At 37.0% G+C, this 22,987-nt stretch overlaps 1 protein-coding gene and 1 non-coding gene across 3 annotated transcripts in view; one reads left to right on the top strand and one right to left on the bottom strand.

Moving 5' to 3' along the window:
- Window positions 1-22,046, top strand: part of LOC138696034 (zinc finger protein 892-like) — a 36,612-nt gene extending 14,566 nt beyond the window's left edge. The window contains exons 7-9 of one of the 2 annotated variants that reach the window (XM_069820532.1): window positions 1,792-1,984; window positions 5,037-5,201; window positions 10,721-22,046. In XM_069820532.1, coding sequence (XP_069676633.1) covers window positions 1,792-1,984; window positions 5,037-5,201; window positions 10,721-11,275 — 913 coding nt within the window. In that variant the 3' untranslated portion in view covers window positions 11,276-22,046. Of the gene's footprint in view, window positions 1-1,791; window positions 1,985-5,036; window positions 5,202-7,373; window positions 7,693-10,720 lie in introns of those variants that run through there. The other variant, XM_069820533.1, reaches the window with a different exon arrangement.
- Window positions 11,964-12,037, bottom strand: TRNAS-GCU (transfer RNA serine (anticodon GCU)). Its single transcript has one exon. It is a non-coding gene; the product is annotated as a tRNA-Ser (tRNA).
- Window positions 22,047-22,987: the final 941 nt, after the last annotated feature.

Below are 22,987 nucleotides of genomic sequence, written 5' to 3'. Positions count from 1 at the left end.
ACCGGTATAATTTCCCTCCTCGCATAATTTCTCCCCCTAGATTTTTCATATATAATTTTTTTTTTAATATTTCTCTCGCGTGATTTCCCCCTCTGATACAATGTGGACTACCTAGCCTACAATTTTTCTGTTATAACTTTGGACACCCTTATGAAGATTTCAAGTACAGCACAACGGAATTCGTGGAAAATCCAAGGTCGAATCCATTCCCTTCTACAAAGATCTAACGGTACCTGCAATCTCAGTCATTCGCACTTCCGTTGATTTTTGGTCAGTCAGTCAGAATACGGTTAGGTACAGTCAACTTCGGTTATAGTGAACCTCTGCGGACCAGCATATTTCGTTCACTATATCCGAGGTTCACTAAAACCGAAGTGTCTGTTTTTTATACTATTGACGTTCCTATACATACATATTAATGTCCACTTGGGACAGATCATGTTCAATATTAGTAATAATGTTCACTTTATCTTCCAACTTAAACACTTTATGCTTCGACATTCAGATGTTCACAGTTGGAAACTTGAATCTAATCTGACAATGTAGGTAGTAGGCATTGACCAATTTCGCACCTCTTCCCACTAGAAGTATGCCTACTGTGTACTTCGCCTTGGAATTTCCCCGGGTTCACATTTACAAAGATGCGAGAGGAAGGGTTGAGGACCATTATACTGTAATCCTTCTTGTATTTATCCTTTGGTCATCACTCTACTCCATTTTACAAAAGAAAACACTTTCTCTTCCTATTCTTTGAATAACCTCTTTTAAAGAAGTCAGAACTAATCGTTCCTTTCTCCCTCCCTGCGTACACTATTCTCTTTAACATGTTTCAGCTGTCCAGAAAGCTGAACAAATCTTTTGTCTTTCAATGCACATAACGAGCAGGTGATTTGAGATTTTGTTCTGAACATATTTTTGGAAGTTTATAGGAGGAAGGGTTTCCTAAATTACCATTTTGGCCATTTTAAAATTGAATCAGTCGGAGCTAAAAGGAACTAAGTCACCTTTCACAACTTTTCAGGAGAAACAAAAAACATTCCACTATATTAATATTTTTATGTTATAGAAGACCAAAGAACATTTAAAAGTCTGATTTAGTTCCTTTTTCCACCATTCGATGTGCATGACATCCGTTGTTGAAATGGTTGCATAATCAAAAAAATTGCATATTTTGACTTAGTTCCTTTTAGCTCCAACCGATTCAATTACATTTTCTTGGGGAAGTTCTACTTTTAGATTCACTATAACCGAAGTGAGGGTTCATTATAAATGGAAATATTAATGTACTTTATAATGTATGTGGGTCGGGACCAATGATTTAGGTTCACTATAGCCGAGTTCACTATGTCCAGAGTTGACTGTATCATTGTGCGTAGGCTACAGAGTTATTCTGTCACAGCGTCAGTGTCGTTAAACTCAACTATGGAGAGAAAGTTGGCAAGGATGAGCCCGAAGTCGGTCACAAGTTCCCAGCAATGTAATCAAGACACAGCATACAGGACGAAAAATATCGCAAAACATTAATAATTCGCATAATTAATTACCAAAATTGTCATGATTATAATTATTTAGTACTAAAATTATTAGCTTATTACATTAGATTTTAAACACTACACTATTTGTTTGATGTTATTTATGACCAGTTTACCCCTGATATTTTATAGTCATCACATAATCCCCCCCCCCCCCACTCGAATTTTCACTTCTAAATTTTGAAAAAAAGAAAAGGGGGGGGGGAATTACGCGAGTAAATATGGTATGTAAATTACTTTTTCAGTTGTTATGTTTCAGGTTCAAGACAGCTCGGTTACTCGGCAAGCATGCAACACTGCACACAGGAATCAAGCCACATCAGTGTGATGTTTGTGGTAAACAGTTCCGAGAGCGTGGAGCGCTCAGAGAACATAATCGAATTCACACCGGTGCCATGCCATATACCTGTGAGTTCTGTGGCAAGAACTTCAGGTTCAAAGGAATTCTAACAGTGAGTAATCTAACAAGAGGAGTTCAAATATTTGTGTATTGTTTGTTCATTACACTTTGTGTCGTATGTTTTGTGACAATTATAATGTCTCTGAGTGGTTATTATACTAGCCTTTGGATCTAAGGTTTACAGATTCAGACTTGGCTAGGGCGAGAGATTTTCTCAGGTAAGAAAATCTATAATATGACTTCTTCCGAGAAATTGCCATTTCTGCTCAATATGTGACTCACAGCAAAGGCAACTGATGTACATAAATGTGACAGGTCCAGAGTTCAGACAAAGGCAATTCAGAAGATTAACTTGAAGGGCAACATAATTGGGATCTAATTAATTTTCGTCCCACTCAAAAGGTTAACTAATGATGTAACTCTTTGATATTCAAGCTACAATGCACTCGCTATATTCTTCCACAAATGATTCACTTAATCATTCATAAATATTCTTGAGCGAATATACATTTTGCAGACAAAAACCATCAATTAAATACACCACAGCAATATTCATTCATTCATTATTAGCACTACAGCCCATGAAGGGCCTGGGCTTCCTTAATCAGTAGAAACCATTCATCTTTATCTTGAGCCCTTTGTCTCCACTTCTTGCATCCAACTCTCCGCAGATCATCCTCCACATCCTGAAGCCACCTCAGCCTTGGTCTTCCTCTCTTCCTTGATCCTCCTGGGTGTCCATATAATGCCCGTTTAGGTAATCGGCCTTCTGGCATACGTTCAAGATGTCCCAACCATCTAAGTCTGCCTTTCTTAATGAAGGAAACTATACTCGGTTCTCCATACAGTTCCATTAGTTCTTTATTTGTTCTGCTTCTAAACTGACCATTTTCAAAATGGGACCATATATCTTTCTCAGGACTTTTCTTTCCCAAACTGCTAGCATATTTTCATTATTTACTGTTAAAACCCAAGCTTCGCTAGCATATGTAACCACTGGCCTTAGAATAGTTTTATAAATTATTTTCTTTGCAGATCTGGATAATGAACTGAGTTTAAATAGTTTTCCAAGCCCAAACAGGCACCTATTACCGGCCATTATTCTTGTTTTTATTTCTGAGGATATGCTTATCCATCTGGCTTCTACTTTCATGAGGATTCTCAACATTTTTTGTTTTCCGATATAGGGTAGTCGGTCCTATGATCAACCCCCAACCTGGAGGGCCAGGTAGTTTGTCATCAGGGTTTTCTTCCCCTAGCCTTTGTAGAACCAACTACTAACTGCAAGGCAGCTGTGCTGATTTTGGTCCACCCTGGGTATTTTATTTCCCCAGTACCCACCATATCTGGTGAGCATTCCCCTATCCGCCACCTGGGGAGGGGCCCGATGGGAGATCAGCAACTCCACACGGGCCACAGCAATATGAAATATACAAATACACAAGATCACACAAACAAATTATACATAATACGCAGCTGAATTTCAACTTGTACACATCTTTCGATATGTTAGTAAACAATACATAGGGATCGTTCCCCACACCTGTAGAGTAACGGTCAGCGCGTCTGGCTGCGAAACCAACCAGGTGCCCCGGTTTCGAATCCTGGTCGGGGCAAGTTACCTGGTTGAGGTTTTTTCCAGGGTTTTCCCTCAACCCAATACAAGCAAATGCTGGGTTACTTTCGGTGCTGGACCCCGGACTCATTTCACCGGCATTATCACTTCCACATCATTCAGATGCTAAATAACCTGGATGTTGATACAGCGTCGTAAAATAACCCAATAAAATAAAAAAATAGGCATCGTTACCTACTCCCACAGTATTCATATACCTCCACCCACAAGAGAGAGTAATCCAGAAGACACACAGCAAGAAACAGTCAAAATGTTGATGATGGAGTAAATGGATTCTGAATTGGCTGTACATGCGTATCAGGGTATACTGCCTTTTTTTTTTTTTTTAACTATTTTAACACAGTGAAGTTTTTAAAATGTTTTAATTTTCAAACTTTTATCATATTTTAAATAATAAAGTATTATAAAGTATATCAGCTGCTGTCAGGAAGTCAAAAGGAGGATAGCAATGGCAAAGAAAGCTTTTAATAGAAAAAGGAGCATCTTTTGCGGACCTCTGGAAAAAGAACTAAGGAAGAGACATTGTATGGGGCAGAAACATGGACATTACGACGAAGTGAAGAGAAGCGACTGGAAGCATTTGAATTGTGGATATGGAGAAGGATGGAGCATGTGAACTGAACAGACAGAATAAGAAATTAAGATGGAAAGAGTGGGTGAAGAAAGAATGATGCTGAAGCTGATCAGGAAGATAAAAAGGAATTGACTGGCTGAGAAGAAACTGCCTAGTGAAGGATGTACTGGAAAGAATTTTGAATGGGAGAAGAATTTGGGGGAGAAGAAGATATCAGATGATAGACAACATTAAGATATACGGATCATATGCAGAGACTAAGAGGAAGACAGGAAATAGAAAAGATCGGAAAATGCTGGGTTTGCAGTGAAAGACCTGGCCTGGAGCAGAACACATGTATGTGTATATGTATAAAGTACATCGATAATGAAAGAAATACACAAGTCACGACATTCCGAATGTAGAATACATCTTTGTCCTTGGGTAAAAAAGGAGCAGAGGAAGGACTTACTGGAGCCAGACAAGCAGAATACTTTTTTTTTTATTGCCTGAACACTAAGATGCATTAAATTAGAAACATCATATCTCTATATTTCTCCAGCAATGGAAACAGTTCAATCAAATATCTTTCAAAAACCAAATAACTTTGACAATTTCAGTTGAGCAGATAAGAAAAACTTTCTATTATGTTTTGTTTATTTATTGTTGTTTCCTACTAATTGGGCACATAACATTTGTAGGTAGTATTTCACAGAATTATTCCTCTTCCTTCATGAGTTATGGTGTTTTGGTACCTGTCTGTTTTGACCTTTCTAAGTTAAATGATTTAAGTTTGTTTGTATAAACATGAGCTTTCATAAAGCCGTAAAAATCCATAAATTTTGAAGTCCAGCATTAAACTTTGATTAATTTTTCAGTGATGTAGATGTTATATTTTGTTTTGATGGTTCCCAGGTTCATCGTAGGCAGCATACAGGCGAGCGTCCATATAGTTGTGCTGAATGTCGTCGAGAATTCACAAACTGGGCCAATTACAACAAACACATGAAGCGACGTCATCGGAACGACAATGATCCTAATGGCATAAACAGTGTGAGGAATTCGAACCGCACGTATCAGGTATGATGCGACTTGTGCTACTAGGTGAGAGATACTCAGAAGCAATGACGTTAATCATTATTTTGTGTACTATTCTGTTAGTATGAGTAGAAAGTAGAATCTAACATTTTGTATATAAATGTCGTCTTATGGAGAATAAAAAAAAAATCTTCTCTTGCTTTTGGTTCTGTATTTCACTTCTCTCATGTGTATATAATATCATATGCAAAACCTTGATTCGAAATGTATGGAAATATCTTTGCATATGAAAATATACAATTGAAAATCGAAATTAGTGATATGAAGGGGGTTAAAAGTAACATAAGAGTATTATAATAATATTAGTATTACCACATCTTTAATTACCTCTTAGTCAAATATTTTATATAGTTTTCTTATTTTGTTAGATATACAACTAATTGTAATCATAACAGGTCAGTGTACCTTAAAGAACCACATGTATATAATGGGTTCAACTGATAATCCCGATTGTCAAAGGTGCAAGTTACAAAGTGAAACAGCAGAACATGTTCTGTGTTATTGTCATGTTCTCACAGAATTAAGAGGATCTGTACTGGGAAATTTTTGGCTTGAACTGGCCATCATCAGCTTCAGCACCATTCGAATTTTTAGAATTCTCAATTTCGTTCAGCATCTTGAATGACTTTAGTGATATACAAATCACTGAGGGGTTGCTAAAGAGGGGCCCACAATGGGCCTATATGAGTAGCCTAAATGCTCGTGGTCTTTCTTGTCTACCTTCCACCATTTACAGTTCAATCCAGTACACATCATTAGTATCTCAACTGTTAGTTTCGTTAACTTAGTTCACCTTGGTGATGTAGTGGTTATTGTTCTTGACTCTGAATCCAGGATGTGAAGGTTTAATCCTGGCTAGGGTGATGGATATTTAGATTGTAAAAAGATGCTAAATGTGGCTTCTATTGGCTAAGTAAATAAAACTGTTTATGCCTTGTAATATATTTCTGGCACCTATTTACACACCAGATATGGTAGGTTGACATATTGGCTCACTGACGGTAGCTGCCAAAGACATTATGGTCATAGAAAATGCATGCCTGTTATTCAATTAGCAGAAAATATTTAATCTCTATACAAATTATACTTCACAGTGTCTTTCTTAAGTCCATGAAACATTTTAGAAATTCGCCACAATTAAACTAAATGGTGGATAATTGTAATTCTTATACCAATAGAACAAGAAACTCTCCAAGTTTTTTTTAGAAAAAAGCCTGTATTGCATAGCTGCCATAATTTGCTGCTAGAAGGTGTCGTAATGAATTAGTTTTGTTAGGAAAAAGCCTGTGATAATTACATTTTTCAACAAGACAGCTGTCTGGGTCATTTCCACAATGACGTAGAAGGCTGTCTCAACACAAATTTATCACAATATTGGATAGGATGCTGTGGACAAGACGACGCCTTAATCTTGTGGCCACCCAGGTCACCGGGTTTAACACCTTGCTATTTTTTTTTATTGTGGGGATTTGTGAAGGACATTGTTTTTGTACCTCCACTCCCCACTAACCTTTCAGGAACTTAGGGACTGTATCACCGCAGCTGTGGCACTGATCAATCATGCATAATATGCTGACACACGTGTGGGATGAAATGGATTATCAGCTAGATGTCTGCTGTATCAGCAAGGATGGACGCATTGAGCATTTGTGAGATATGTGAAAGGTACTTGGAGAGTTTACCTACATTTGTGTATAATAAAATGTAGTATCTATTGCTTAGTTAATTTATGGTGAATTTATAAAATGTTTCACGGACTAATGTGTTAAATGTAGTTGTAGTGATGGTAGTGACAGCAGTAATAATGACAGTTACAATAGTAATAGTGATGGTGATGGCAGTAATAAAATGTCAGTGGTGATCTTGGTTCTGAAACATTACATATCCTTCAGTAAATCAACACTCTTCTTCTATCTTTCCCTTCTATTTGAGTATTTGTGTTACCTTCATGAACTATTTTAATCTGAGTCGACATTTATTCCTTTTTCCAAACTGAGTCCAGTCAAATATCTGTTAAGATCTGCTCCTGCTATGTGACAAATGGAATTGAAGCAAAGAGATAGAAATTTCCTTTCTGCTGTTCACATCTAGGGGAATCTATTCGAAATGAGATTTTCGACTTGATGTCATAATTCCGAATGGCTTGTTTTATAGTGCTATCTGCTTTAGATGAAGACTCAAAGAAAGAAGAATAACGCAATATAAAAATAAAGAGGAAACATTGGATTCATGCAATTCAAGAAACAAGAGAAGTGAAAGCAGAAATTTCAACATTATTTCAGTATTTGCTAAGCAATGAATTAGAATGTGTTCACAATGATTAGAGTTGTAATTAAATAGTTTTAAAATACATGGCCACTAACCTGTAAAGTTTCCCATTGCTTTGCATATTTCCATCCAGGAATTTTCTTTTGCATTTGTATTACAGTATTATTTACTACATTTATCATAAATAAATGGACATTGCTACATAAGCTACATTCATTTTTTCAAGTCCATAGATAACACATCCTTTAAAATCGCAATGACTTTACGCCTTGGTTGTAAACTCTGTCAGCCACACCAATGTATTTGCGGAGGAATTGCTGATATTTAAGGCCATCATGTACTCAGCTGTGCGAGGAGCAAGAGTCGCATTCCCAGACATACATCACTCAATATCATTAAAAGATCTCTGACTTCTTGTGGCATCCCGTCTCTTTTGGAACCACCAGGTATTAGTCGCGTGGATGGTAAACGACCCGATGGTCTCACCTTAATTCCATGGTCTAAAGGAAAATCTTTAATTTGGGACTCCACTTGCGTTGACACTCTAACTCCATCTCACTTGCTGAATACCTCCAGACGCGCAGCATCTGCTGCTGAATTAGCCATGAAGAAGAAGGTCAATAAATATGCTCATCTTTTAGACAATTATATGTTTGTCCCCTTTGCTGTGGAGACCTTCTGTCCCTGGAGTCATGATGCTAAAGTTTTGGTATCTCAAATCAGCCAACTTTTGATCTCCATTACTGGTGATCGTCGTTGCACTACTTATTTGCGTCACCGTTTAAGTATAGCAATTCAACGTGGAAATGCAATGAGCATTTTGGGTACTCTTCCCGAGTCCAGCCCTTTGGACGAACTCTTTCTCCTGTAAAATTTTTTATTCTGTGTGTAAATATTTTTGTTTAGTTATATATATATATATATATATATATATATATATATGTTTTGGTAAAAAAGCTGACAGCAGAAAATAAAATTAATATTGTTGTGATATGAAACAATTGAATTTGAAGCCGAATGGATGATTACGATTACTAGCAAAGATTCACCATACCATCACTTCAATTCCACTGTGGAAGGAGGAGAAATATGCTTTGCAGAAAATTCTCTTTGCCATGTTTCGTCTTGCTTCCACTCTTCCTCTGGTCTCCATTTAAACGCAGGTTAAAGAAAATTTCTCCTCCATTCGTCTTGATTGTTAAGGGTATTAAAGTTGTGAGTAGTGAGTCTGATCTGAGTGAATGATAACTAAACTGTTATTGTTACTGTAACATGTGTCCTCGCATTAATGTTAACATTTTCATTGTGAATGGGCCTTTAATGGAAAATCTGCTGTTTTTCTAAACAAAAGAAGGAAATACGATATTTGAAGCAGTTGGAAAACTAATTAAGGCTGTCAAAAAATAATGTGATTTGTAGGTGGGATCTTGTACAGGATAGGGACCGATGGCAGGCTTATGTGAGGGTGGCAATGAACCTGCGGGTTCCTTAAAAGCCATTTGTAAGTAGTAAGGTGGGATCAGTAATGGATCATTGACAAAGAGGTGTGATAATAACATAACAAGTAGGTTGTGTTATCACCACTCAGTCAGTCTCTGTCACTGTTTGCTCCTTGTGCTGTATTGTAATACGGTATCTGTGCTGTGCTATACAGAATTGCGTGAAGTTAACGTCCTGTGACATATGTATAGTCATAGTTCAGACTATAATGGCTGAGCCAGTTGCCGGAATTCAGAGCTTACACATTATAAGGGAAAATCTTTTAGAAACAGTTTGTTACTTGATGTGGACGCTTCAAAATGTAAATCTCGCATACATTCCATGCTTTATGTTAGGTTGTTAGTTTAAAATAATAATTATCTGTTATGTCACGTTATGTCACTGCTCCACTCTTGTTGAAACATGTCTCATTTTCCAGCACGAACATAGGACCAACCAGCAGTTGGGGCACGGAAGGAATTTGCGTTGTTTGTTGATATGCAGAGTCTTCTTGTATGGAATGAGGATTAGAGACGAGTGGGGTTGCCTACTCGAAACCTGGGTATGCAACGAACTTAATGAGGTCAGCTAATGTGGGTTGAGAATATGTCAGTTCAAGGGTTAGCATAATAGATCTTCTAGGCCGTGTTAGCCTGGGTAGTTTAGTCGGTATAGAGCTGGCCTTCTGTGCTCGAGGTTGTGGGTTCGATCCCAGTTCAGGTTGATGGCTGTGTTTAATTGCGACAGGCTCATGTCAGTAGATTTACTGGCATGTAAAAGAACTCCTGCGGAACAAAATTTCAGCACACCGGTGACGCTCATATAACCTCTGCAGTTGCGAGCGTCATTAAATAAACCATACTTTTTAATAAAAATTTCTTTTAGGCCGTAGTGCCTGCCTCCTGGAATTAGTTCAAAGTGTTGGCATGGGCTCTTCTTGAACTATTATCATTATCATGTGAGATCATTATAAAGGTTGTTTTCCTCCGGTTTTGTAAGCAGGAAATTATGCAGACAGTGCTGTAGCGTTCATTGAAATTAATTGTAAAAGTAGCAAGTGCATTATGAAGTTCAAGTTGTGTTCTGAGCACAGATGAGAATAATGTGTTTTGTACATTGACATAATACTCCAGACATGAGATTTCTATATATACATCTTCTCAGCTCAGTCAGCTTAGGTGCTTGCCTGCTGATCTGGAATTGCACTCGAGCATGGGTCTGATCCCCACTTGGCCTGATTACCTGGTTGGTTTTTTTTTTCCCGAGATTTTTTCCAACTGTAAGGCGAATGTCAGGTAATCTATGGTGAACCCTCAGCCTCATCTCGCCAAATATCATATCGCTGTCGCCAATTCCATCGATGTTAAATAACCTAGTAGTTGATATAGCGTCGTTAAATAACCAAGTAAAAAAAAAAGAAGAATAGATGACATAGTAAATTTATATAATGCATGACGAACAAGCAACTAGCAGGAATGTAATACAAAGCACAAAAATGTTTCATCTCATCTTAATCGGATAAAAAATGTTGTTTGAGTAACATGTACCATGATATCACATCAGTGAATTGACATTTTAAAATCATGTGACATTTTTTAAAGTTTTTATCAAATTTTATTTTAATCAGGGAGATAAATTTTAATTTTTCGAATATATCTTTTGATATTCTTCACTAAAAGAGTCCAGTTTCAATCGAAAATAAAGTCCACGCATGTCCTCCATTGTAATGTAAATCTCACGTCATGTGTTTTCAGGCAAACAATATGGGAACTGGAGGAGGAATATCAGTCATCAGCCCAAGCAAAATGGGAGTGACAACTCCAACGGGGAACTCTATCTCTACAGGCCTCGTGGGTAATGTGTACAACCTGAGCAATCACAGTGTGGGCGAAAATAGCAACAGTAGCACCATCAGCACCATGACCACACAGAACACTATCCCTAACGTATACAATCAGAACCATGGCAACATCAGCTCGGCTGTTGTCAAGATGGCAGCTGCAAACATCTACAACACACATATCGGCAACAACAGCAGCAAGATGGGCAACATGTTTCACAGTAGTAACCACGTAGGAAGCAAGATGGCGTCTATCACCAATGTGTTTCACACGGGACACCAGCAGGACAGCCAGGATTCGGTAGACAGGTCTACGCAACCCAACAACCCTCTCATGGGGACATATCATGTGCCATCGTATGTGCCAGCAGGACTGCCCATGGGAAGCATGGGGTACTACATCCCTCCCATCCATCACACAGACCCCAACATGGACATGTTGCACAACAGAATGACCAACAACCAGTAAGTGGTGGCAGGTGAGAGGTGACAAAGGCTAGCAGACAAGGCTGCTCTTTTTCCTTTGCTTTGGACCCACACTGAACGGCAGTGGGTTAAGCCATGAATTTTATTGGCATTGGAATTTGTAATGCATTCCTTCTTATGAAAAAGTTCCCAGTTCTATATTTGAAGGATGCCAAACCATAACGTTGCAAGTGTCATCAAAGTAAATTTTTAGCTGAACTCGCATGTATGCAGTGTTATGGCAGACACACTTTTTTCTTGCCACTATTGTGATACTTACAGCATTGTGGTTTGCAATCGTTCATTTAACTCTCAGGTGAGTGTGTAAGCCAGTGATCGCCAAAAGCTGTGTCACGACACATATCCCTGCCTCTACTCAGGTATGGCATCATACCCCCACTCTCTTCTTACCCTGCACTGTCATTCTCTGCATTACCTAAGGAGATATCCATTCCACTCCTCTCTGCAATAGTGGTGTGTGGGTTGTGTTTCTATTATGTCACCATTTCATGGTGTTTGGCAACTACTGGTATAAGCCATATGCTTGTTAAGATATTGACGTACAGAAAGTTCCTATTTGGAATGTTGGAAGACATTTTTAGTTCAGCATGCATTTGAGGCAGAAAGTTTATGTAATACTCCATACAGATTGTAAACAAAAAGAACAGTTGAATAATTTCAAGGAAAAATTGTTCCGGGGCCGGGTATTGATCCCGGGACCCTTCGCTTAGCGCGCGAATGCTCTACCGACTGAGCTACCCCAGGAACTATACACGACACCGTCACAATTCTTCCTTTGTATCCACACAACTCAAATGAGCTGACAAGACGCCAGAACTCAACTCGCAGGTGCTCGTGTAAAGGGGGTTAAGTTGATTTGGCTAAACTGGAATAAGTACAGATTTGAACTATCCACAATTACTTTTCTCTTATGTTAAAGGGGTTAAGTCATTCTTCCATCTATGACGCAGTTACAGTGCTCCATATTTTGCGACAAAGGGGTTTTGTTCAGTACCAAAGAAGAGAAGTTTACATACCTTGCAATTTGACTTAACCCCCTTTACACGAGCACCCGCAAACTATGAGTGCACACAAACTCTGTGTGACTTAAATTGTGGCTTTCTCTTAACGTACCTCTAGTAACGAATGTATTATGCAAATCTGGCTTTCAGGTAGAAGCTCCCTGTAAAGCAGGTACCATAAAAGATTTTCATAGTTCCTGGGGTAGCTTAGTCGGTAGAGCGTTCGCGCGCTAAGCGAAGAGTCCCGGGATCGATACCCAACCCCGGAACAATTTTTCCTTGAAATTATTCAAACCTCCTTTACAGGGAGCTACTACCTGAAAGTCAGATTTGCAAAAAGAACAGCTCTTATTACGGCGTTTAGCTATAATATGCGTTTTTAGGCTTTCATTGTGACTGTGGGTATTCCACCATGTCCTGGAACTTGATATTCCCAACGTTTCAGAACTACCTACAGGTTTCATCATCAAGGCAGATAGATATAACCAGAGGAGTCGTACCTATCTGCTCTGATGATGGAATCTATGTGTATTTACGAAACATTGGAAATGTCAAGTTTCAGGACATGGTGGAATACCCAAAAGCCTAATACTGACCACAGTCAGCATGAATTGGCCACAATGTTTGGGGAAAGAATACACTGAGCTGTATCTTCACGCCAGGCTTCAATCAAATTCTGGTGCAGTAATGTCGACCACATTTCAATTTATGGGAACATTCAGGTGAGCAGAACTTAATCAAGGTGGGCAGTCCAGTCAGTGAAGTCTTGATAACCTGTGCAGTTCCAGAAAAACTGGAATGGAGAGGAGATGGCTTATATGAAGGATCACCCTGTTTCTGACATCTCTGAACTAAATTATAGTTTTTAATTTGTAATCTTTCCAGTATTTATAAAACTGTTATTACGGACCATGGAGGCCCATAAGATATTAAGAGATCAAGGCTCCCACCTTCACAAACAATTTTATTGTTGCGTGTGTGTCATATTTACCCTCCTCTCCTTCCAAGGAATTACCTCTGATATTAATTTCTGTTGGAGATTGAATGAAACTCCAGGACCATGGTGAGGCCAGAATGATTAGACCAATGGAGAAAATTTATGACCATTGGGAATCGAACCCACGACCTATCAACTTGAGTACAATGCCTTAAATGCAGTGCTACTGCACGCCTCCAAACTATTATTAGTATGCGAGATATACTGTAAGGAAGAAGTGACTTAGATTTGTCTACTTGTTAATGAGTCAAGAGCCCCAAAAGATCACTTTGGGAAGGCAGTGCCGAATTTTCTAATACATCACTGCAATCCTTCATTACATCCCCAGGCGCGGGTTCGATTCCCACTTGGGCTGATTACCTTGTTGGGTTTTTTCCGAGGTTTTCCCCAACCGTAATGTGAATGCAAGGTAATCTATGGCGAATCCTCGGCCTCATCTCGCCAAATATCATCTCGCTATCACCAATCTCATCGACGCTAAATAACCTAGTAGTTGATACAGCGTCGTTAAATAACCAACTAAAATTAAAAAATTCATTACATCCCGCAACATTCAGAAGTAGATTATTATTGTTCAAAACAGGTGTTTCTGATATTAAATATTAGAATAATTTGGAATGATTCAGTTCCCATCTACTCATCAGCTTGATACATTCATTCATTCAATCAACTGATAGTAACAGTAGAACCCCAATTATCCGTCACTCTATTAACCGATTGGTTGATTATCCGTCTATCTTTCTCTCGCTTTTTTTTCTGTAGAAATATATGAAGTACTGTACATTGTATTAGCACGTTATTTTTATAGAGAGTGCTATTCCAAGCCTTTTTCGTTACACACAATGGTTGCTGTTCGAATTGTTGTACTGTATAATTTCTACATAAAATGTCTTTTACGGGTATCAAAAGAAATCTTTTTGTGTTAAGTATCGAAAAAAAAGTGTAAATAATTGAGTGGTTTGGGGAAAGAGAAACTATGCCTCATCTCACGTCAGAATACGAGATTGGAGTGTATAAAGTATGTAAATCTACAACAAGAGACCTCCACTATTCATATATTTCCACAGACAGCCATCACAACGAGTTTCCTTGGCCCTTTTAAACCCGTTGTTGACAACCAGACTTAAATTAGTGAACTTCTGATCCACTACCTAGCGTGTTAAATAGAAGACTATGGAGGAAATTACGAAAGTGTAAATATTACTCATTAAATTTATGAAAATCTTTTATGGTACTGATTATCCGATTTTTTTTATTAACCATTCAGACCACCCCTTTCATTACCACATATAATAGAGGTTCTACTGTATCTGAAAATTCAGCATTCTCCAATCTTTCCTATTTTCCACTTTCCTCTTAGTCTCTACAGACGACCCATTTATCTTAATGCTGTCTATTATCTATTATCTGTTACCTTCTTCTGCCTTGAACTCATCTTCCGTTCAAACTCTTCACAGATATACAACATGTACAGCATGGCCTGCCAAAGTGTTGTGAAACTTGAAAATCGGTCACAGTTCTGCCATCTATCCACAATATGTGGAACCCAAATCACACAAGTGAAGTGGGTAGGCATTAGATACACACACATTTCTTCCATTGCATCCTTCAGTAGACATTTCCTTCCTAGCCAGTGACCCAGCCAATTTCTTTTTCTCTTCTTGATCAGTTTCAGCATTATTCTTTCTTCACCCACTCTTTCTAGCACAGCTTCATTACATATTTTGTCTGTCCATTTCACACGATCCATTCTTCTTCATATCCACATTTCAAATGCTTCCAGTTGTTTTTCTTCACTTTGTTGTAACGCCCATGTTTGCTTGATACATAACAAAATTAAATAGTTTAAGTTAACATTTATTAAAGAGTTAGGATTTCAAAGATGAGAATTGTCAAAAAATATATGGGGCTTGTAATGTAATTTACAATATGTAAAAGAACACAGTCTTTGATGAAGAGAGCAGCAGGCAAAATTTATTGGACGGTTCTTGCTCATGTCTGAATCTACCTCTGTTAGCTATCATCTTATCAATTAGGCCAAACGAATTCTACGACACAAATATCCAGCTTCAGAAACAGAATTCATCATACTGCTGTGCTAGAAGAAGAAGAAGAAGAAGAAGCAGTAACGAATAGGGTTAGTGACTCCAACAAACAGAAAAACCTCGCCTCTTCCTTTATTGTTCTCTGAAAAGAAGGTGGAACTAACCTTTGATATGTCATGAATTCCTGTTTTTATGGTTAGAGACTGGCAGAATCTGAAAATATGAAATAAATCTTTCACTGCGAAAATATTTTCGTCTCTAGTTTCATACATAATCCCTTAAAGCTCACTTTATCGTATGTCTCTACTTTTGTGAGAAGTAGCTTCGAAAGCCATTTGTGTTTCATGATAATTCTATATACATAATTTTTTGTATTTTCCGTAACATACTATTTCCTCTTAATTATTGTGCCTAAAGCTGCTGTTATACCAGTGGTCAAGATTATGCGTCTCATAGATGCTCATTCATACAGTGTTTCCATGAGTCCAGAAATGTAGGAGAAATTACTGTTAAAGGGAGAGAGGCTTTTTCTCTTGTGTGTTTCCTACACTTTGGGAATAAGAAATATAAAGTTATGTACTGCATTACCAGCTTGACATATGGAAAAGGAAGTTGTGTTTCTATTTGTACTTTCAGTTCGAGTACTCTTTTTAAGTACAGCAATTCTCTTGATCTCCAAAATGCTATCTCTGTCACTTAATACGAGTATCACTTAGAAAGTAATACACTTTTTTATTCTCCAATATTACTATTTGCACAATGTGTAGATATCCTATATCAATCAATCTTCTTAATGTATCCAGCTGTTTGCTGACAACATAAAGTCCACTGTAGTCTTTTCAGTTCTTGCTTTTCACGAGAAATGAGGGATATTTTGATCGGTGTTCATTATAGATGCCTGTTGCTAGTAGCCAGAGTTGGGGTGCAGTCAGTATATACTGTAGGGCTGTGTCTTCTGCAACTGGTACTGATGATTTTAATTTACTGAAGAATGTGTTCCAGATCTTTATCAAAATAGATATCCTATATGAATAAAATATTATTTTCGTACATAATTAACATCTTTCTTAACATTAACATCCTAATTCAGAATAAGACATGCCTGTTAGGTAAAACTCTCAACCTACACTCTTGCATCATTGTATTATAGTTGTCACAAGAGAATCATCATCAACATCGTTCTTAAATTTTATTCTGTGAATGTTGTCTTTGACTCCACCAAACAATACTAAATAAGTTTAGGTGGATATGGAAATATTGGCCAGACTGACATGAGACAGCATTTTCATGGAACAGCAGAACACTAGAAGTTTTTTTCTTCTTTTCTTTTCCTTCTCCATTTTTATGTCAACCTTTTTATAACATTTTTTTGGTAAAAGGGGTGCTGTAAACATATAATATCTTTTTTTTTTTTTTATCCAATGCCACCAGGTTGTCTTTTCGACATTTCTGGTCTTCTCTCCTGGCTGTGGCTTAATTGTAACCCACTTCTGAGGTTGGGGCGCCTGGAAGGCGGAGTTACATTACCCCGATGATGTGATAGGATGATTATGATAATGTGGTGCCAGGAGAGGCCTTAAATCTAAACTTAACCTAAATTCCAGACCATGGACGAACACAGGAATAATCCCCTTTAAGGAAAAATTCCTGTGCTCTAACCGGGAATCGAACCCGGGACCTCATGAACTATAGCCAGAAGCTCTGACCACTAGACCATGAGGCTGGTCACGTATAATATCTCTGCGAAAATTTCGAAATAGATTTTTTGCAGCATTACAATGTATAATGAGAAAGTAAAAATTATGATGCATTATTTTTGGAGTAACTCCATTTAATCAAAACATTAGATTAATAAAATATATAATAAATAATCGTGGCACTAGAGCCCTTTAAGGCCCCAGATTGACCTGCCAGCTGTTGGCCTCACATCCACATGCCGAAGCAGAGGTGGATGATCATCCAACCAGAATGGAGGTATCGTATGATTAGCATGATGATCCCCCAGCCATTATGGCTGGCTTTTGTAACCGGATTTCTCTACCTATCATAGTTCCCCAACTACATCACGATGCTGGGTGGGCATTGGTCCCATGCACTGGCTGAGATTTCATGAGAAAATTTCTTCCTCCATGAGGACTCGAACCAGCACGCATTTCGTAATGTGAGTCCTACTCAGGATGCCGTAGATCATGATGCCAGGACACCAGACACATTAGTTTAATACCCAAATTAAATACTGAAATGCTGTTAGGATCTTTCATGAATGCAATTACTAAATATTTTGTATAGGAAATACACAATTTGCAAAATAAGTTCACCTTTTATACTTTTACTCTTGCGGGAAGTCCTGTATAGATACAGAAAAGCAGGTTAAGATAATCCTCCTCCATTAAGAAGTTTATTTGGAGTAGAAAGATTCTCTAGCTCAGTGCCTACTTAAGTCTTCCATTTCATTAAGTGTTACTTGCTAGTCACCTTTATTTTACTTTTTCATTATGTTTTCCCTTCTTTTTTAAACAGAACACCAAGTGTTTCTGGTGGTATCAATAACATAAGTATATTAAAATGAACTAAGACAGTATTTATTCAGAAGATTCTTGCTAGCCTTTGTGTACCGATCATCACAGACTATGTATTAAATTTAGGTGATAAGAACTTGAGCTCCAGTATGTAGAATGTTTCCAGTGAAGTGTGCGTAGATTGTGAACAATGAAGCTAGGAATTCCTGCACCAATGTCATGTGGGGGTGTGTGACTTCTCAAACACAAGACGACAAACTTGTAAAGGAAGTGCCTAGCTCAGGAAAGGATCTGTCATGTGTCTCAAGGTTCAAGAACCAAGTCTTCATCATCACTCAGCCATCATTACAAATTCTCTGGCCATGTTGAGCTGATACAAGAACCTCGAGTGTTCAAAACAAATTCAGCTCGAACAGGATTTTTCTGTGATCACACCCTCTTTAGAAAGCTGTGGTATATTGCTCTCTCCTCTCGTGATTGTATGCATGTGTGTGTAAATGGTTGAGCGTGTTGTCTTCTCAGTAGAATATATTATTAAATACAGCAATTTTACTTCTGTAAGAATGTGCAACTGACCTTTAACTGTAGAGGAATTGGAGTAATTTGGCAGTATGGAGATAAGTATAAAAATGTATTGCATGAAATACTATGTGCCATGTTTTGAACTGTGGCTGTATGTACAAGTATGAATTCCTGTGTGATTGTGTAATCAATCTAAAAAGTATTCCGAATGTTGGTAGATTTTTAAATCACATTTTTCTGAGTGCAAGAATGTTTAGATAAATATTTTCTTAGTATTAAAGAAGCTTGGCTGAATGTCTGCGTCCTTTGACCATATCTTCATCTCCTTTGTACAGAACTGACTTCCAAGAAATTTTTTTTTTACCACATGTGATTCAAGGCTTCATATGAAAATGTTAACACTGTTGCTAGAATTATTAGTATGCCAGGTAGTAACAGTTTGTTATAAAACATTTTTGTATTTGTTGTTTTAGTTTTAAAATCACTTGCGTTTTGTTTGCTACTTAGTTATTTTTATGCTTTAAGCATAAATATGCAGCATCTATAGAGAGACTTGCTGCTTATCCCGAACCCATCTATCACTCTGACATCTTCATAGATGTATTATTCATTTGTGGTGAAACTGTTTCTACATGCAAAAACGTTTACTATGTTATATATAAAAAATTAAAGACTTGTACAACAAACTGATTAAAATGATAATGTGTTCGCAATTCAATGGCCATATACATATCTGCACAGAGCTAAACACTGTCATGCATTTTATTGCTTTGCATAACAAAATTCATGTCTCATATCTGTCACTGGCAGTAACTTACACTGTACTCTGGCTGACTTATAAACAAGGCACAACTAGAAATTGTTTTTCCATGAAAAGAGAGACAATAAATTGGTGTTTTTAAGTACTTATATTATGAGGAAGACAAGAAAGAAAAGTATAATTTTCTATATTTTATATTATCAAAAAATATATTTTCCATTGTCTTAATTTTATCTGGGTTGAAAAAAATTTTCCAAGAAAAAAGACTATTCATGAATTCAATCGGAAAGTCTCTCTCTTAATACAGAAACTAGCGTCAGTGTCCAAAACACCAGTCAGTCTTGGATGCTTTTAAGCTGTTCTCAGAAATACAAATTCTAAATTTCAACATACCTGATCAGTTAGGGTGCTATTCATAGACATTTCGCAGCACGTGTTATGAGCGTACTAAGCTAGCCCCGGCTATCCACTGGTTACTAGTACAGAATTCAAATCATATCCTATCGCTAACACTGGTTTATGAATACGAAAAACACTGATCATCCACCGGAAGCCCGCGCTAAAAATGTCTATGAATACGCCCCTAAAACTCCTGGTTTTTGTTTTTACGAAACTCCTCTGCCTTGTCTTCCTACAGTAATAAGGTGATTTGTGAATTATTCTGAATTAATGTTCAGACCAGAAAATGAGAAGGAAAAGTTACAACATACAGCTGCTTTATGTTAAGTATAACAGCATTTTTTTAGTGACTTATGGACATGTAGCTGTTATAATAACCTTGTGAGATTTTTAAGCTTACCTAAATTGAAAGTATTATGTTTATAACTGAAACTTGTATAGTCTAAATAATTAGCATTAATTACAGCATATGAAGGGTAGCGGAAGAGAACAGAGGATGTCACAGAACAGTGTTGATGAGATAATCAAGTTTTTAATACCTGAATATGCCTGGTCATTAACCAGTGTACCAAATGTTTAAAGTTACCTTATACAGACATTTCCACTTTTAATCTCTTTGCGATTTGACAGTTTTGTAGTCCCAGTTGCCATCTATAGACTGCACTACACAGGGTGTAAACGATATAAACTGCCAAAAAATAACTGAAGAAAAAAGTCAAATGTTGTTTTCCTGTAACTCATGGTTTTCCCAGAAAAAAGATGTGTTTTGTAAGTCTAACGTTTTTGGAAAAGAGAATAGACAGTCATTATTTAGGCTACTTTGCCCAGTATGTACCCCTTCCTTCAAGCAGTCGTTCGTTACTCTGTTGGGTGCAAGGTCATTGGCAATAACTTTTATGTTAAGTCGAAATGTAAACAAATAATTAAACTACAGCAGATTATCGATTATCTGAAACAATTGGGGATGGGAGGTGTTCAGATAACTTATTTTTCGGATAACCAATCATTTACAAAAACAAATTGCACCAAAGAAACACTGATATTAAATATAAAACTGTACATATATATTTTGTACCATACGTCTTACAAATAAAACAGAGAACTGACTAGCCTAGTTTGACAAGTTCAAAATGGCCATTAAAGTAGGCTTACAGTTTAAGTAAAGAAGTCCAAATTTTTTTTTTCTTCAGAGCAGAGGCTCATTTTTTGCAGCCAAATCTCGCAAACGGTGCAGCAGAACTTCTACATGATGTGCGTGCAAATTTGAATTTGCCAACTGAAACGCTTTCGGTTAACAATGTTTCGGTTGATCTGTATTCGGATAATCAATGCTCTACTGTACTATCAATCTTAAAAACATGGTATTTCACAAATTAAAAATAAAATTATAAGAGATAATTAAATTTCACTAGATTTTTTTTCAGTAGACCGGTATATACTGCCTATATAATTTTGGAGTTTATATCGTTTATATTCTGTATACCATAAAATTACTAAAAATGGACATTCCCCATTTTCTTCTGTCACCCTTCATATGATGAAATATCTATTATCTTCACATGAGTGCTAAACTTGTCACCTAAAGTGAAATCATTTCTTTAAACTTAAAATACAGATCTAAAGTCTTCTACGAGTATTATACCCCCTTTCGTATCTATCACTGAAAAGACGATTTTATAAAACATAGATCCATAGGTGCAGACTTTGGGGGGGAGGGATGGAGGCAAGGCACTTTATGCTACCACAACTTACAGAGCTTGAGTCTTTTTTGTTGCAGCTGACACACAGATTCATTAACTGCTTTCACAACTGTCTCTCTATCTTTCGACCAAGTACTAGCCAGAATGCCATACTCTTGTGCAATGTCCTTATTATTTTTAAATCCTTTTTCTATTTCTCGAATATCTTTAACTTTGTCACTCAAACTCGGTGATTTTTAGTTTTCTCTTTTGTTTTTTTATATTTAACTGAACTCGGTACTGTAGCTTGACCACACACACTAACCACGAAACTACCACAGGACTACAGAATGAGGTTATAGTGATACAGCACTGTACATTCATCTGAAGAACCACAATTGAAGTGGAAGGGATGGAAAAGAAACTCTCTTAGGAATTGTTCCTCTAGACTTCACAGAGCATACCGTAACTTTTAAATTTACATTGCAATATAACTTTACTTACTGGTACATTATATGTATAGTCGTATATATTGCACTGTAAAAATAAATATTCGTAATTTAAGTGCCAGGATATAATTTAAGCTTCGAGATATCGAAAATTTCGAGTTACAGAAATTCGACTTAAAGCGTGAAAAATACATGTAAATTATATAGGAACTTTTCTCACCAAATATAAATTGCAAGTTACCTAAAATTTGAGTAACAGAGGTTCGACTGTATATTATATTTTCGAATTTAATTCTTGTTTAGCAAATCTCAGTTTCGTACATGCTATTTAAAGTATGGAATTTTAGTCATACATTTTCACCAAACTTTATATATATATATATATATATATATATATATAATTATTAACGTATATTACAGTGCTCTTCGAACTAATAAGGAGCACATGAAATTTTATAATAAACTTTATCTTCTGACACAAAAATAATACTGATGACATCAAACATTTGCCATATACATAATATCATGTTGTTGCTATTGTTATTTTTTTAAGTAATTTTCCCTTAAATGTTAACACTGTTTTACTCAATAAGTAATATTCTTATAATTGTGAGTTTTACGCTTATTATTTTTTTAATTGGTTTATTTTACGACACTTTATCAACTGCTATAGTTATCTAGCATCTGAATGAGATGAAATAATTGATAATGCCTGTGCTTCAGTGGCTGGTCATGATAATATCTTTGAAAAATATTGGAGTGCAAGAGGTCAAATGACTTTATTGTCAAATGCCTGGCATTAGAAAACAACAACACAACATAATTGATAATGCCAGCAAAATGAGTCCAGGGTTCAGCGCCGAAAGTTATCCAACATTTGCCCTTAATGGGTCAAGGAAAAACCTCAAGTAGGTAACTTGTCCCAACCGGGATTTGAACCCATTCATTTTACAGTCAGGCATGCTAACCTTTACTCCACAGCAGTGGACTTTACTCCTATCATTAAAGAAACTGCAGTTTTTAATAAAATGGACGGTTTCCTTGCAAATTAATTAAAAAGATTAATATTTATCATTACTTCCTGTCAATAGGAAGTAAGGCAACCCTACTGTAGTGACTAAGGCACAGAATGCTGCCATTTTAGACCTGAGTGCATGTGTGTATTCATACATGAGCCGGTGATGCGATGTTGCTAAACTACACAGACTTTCAGCCTAAATTTCTAATTAACCAGAGTGTAACGAAAAAAGTAGGCAAACTTCAGGCATGGATTCCTCATACGTGTAGAAGAAAAAATGGTTATATCAACATGGTTGTGGAAATG

This window comes from Periplaneta americana, chromosome 3 (genome assembly GCF_040183065.1).
Source record: "Periplaneta americana isolate PAMFEO1 chromosome 3, P.americana_PAMFEO1_priV1, whole genome shotgun sequence".
Classification (NCBI taxonomy): Eukaryota; Metazoa; Arthropoda; class Insecta; order Blattodea; family Blattidae; genus Periplaneta; species Periplaneta americana.
Note: the sequence above shows the minus strand (reverse complement) of the source record. Positions and strands in the feature narration are given on the sequence as shown.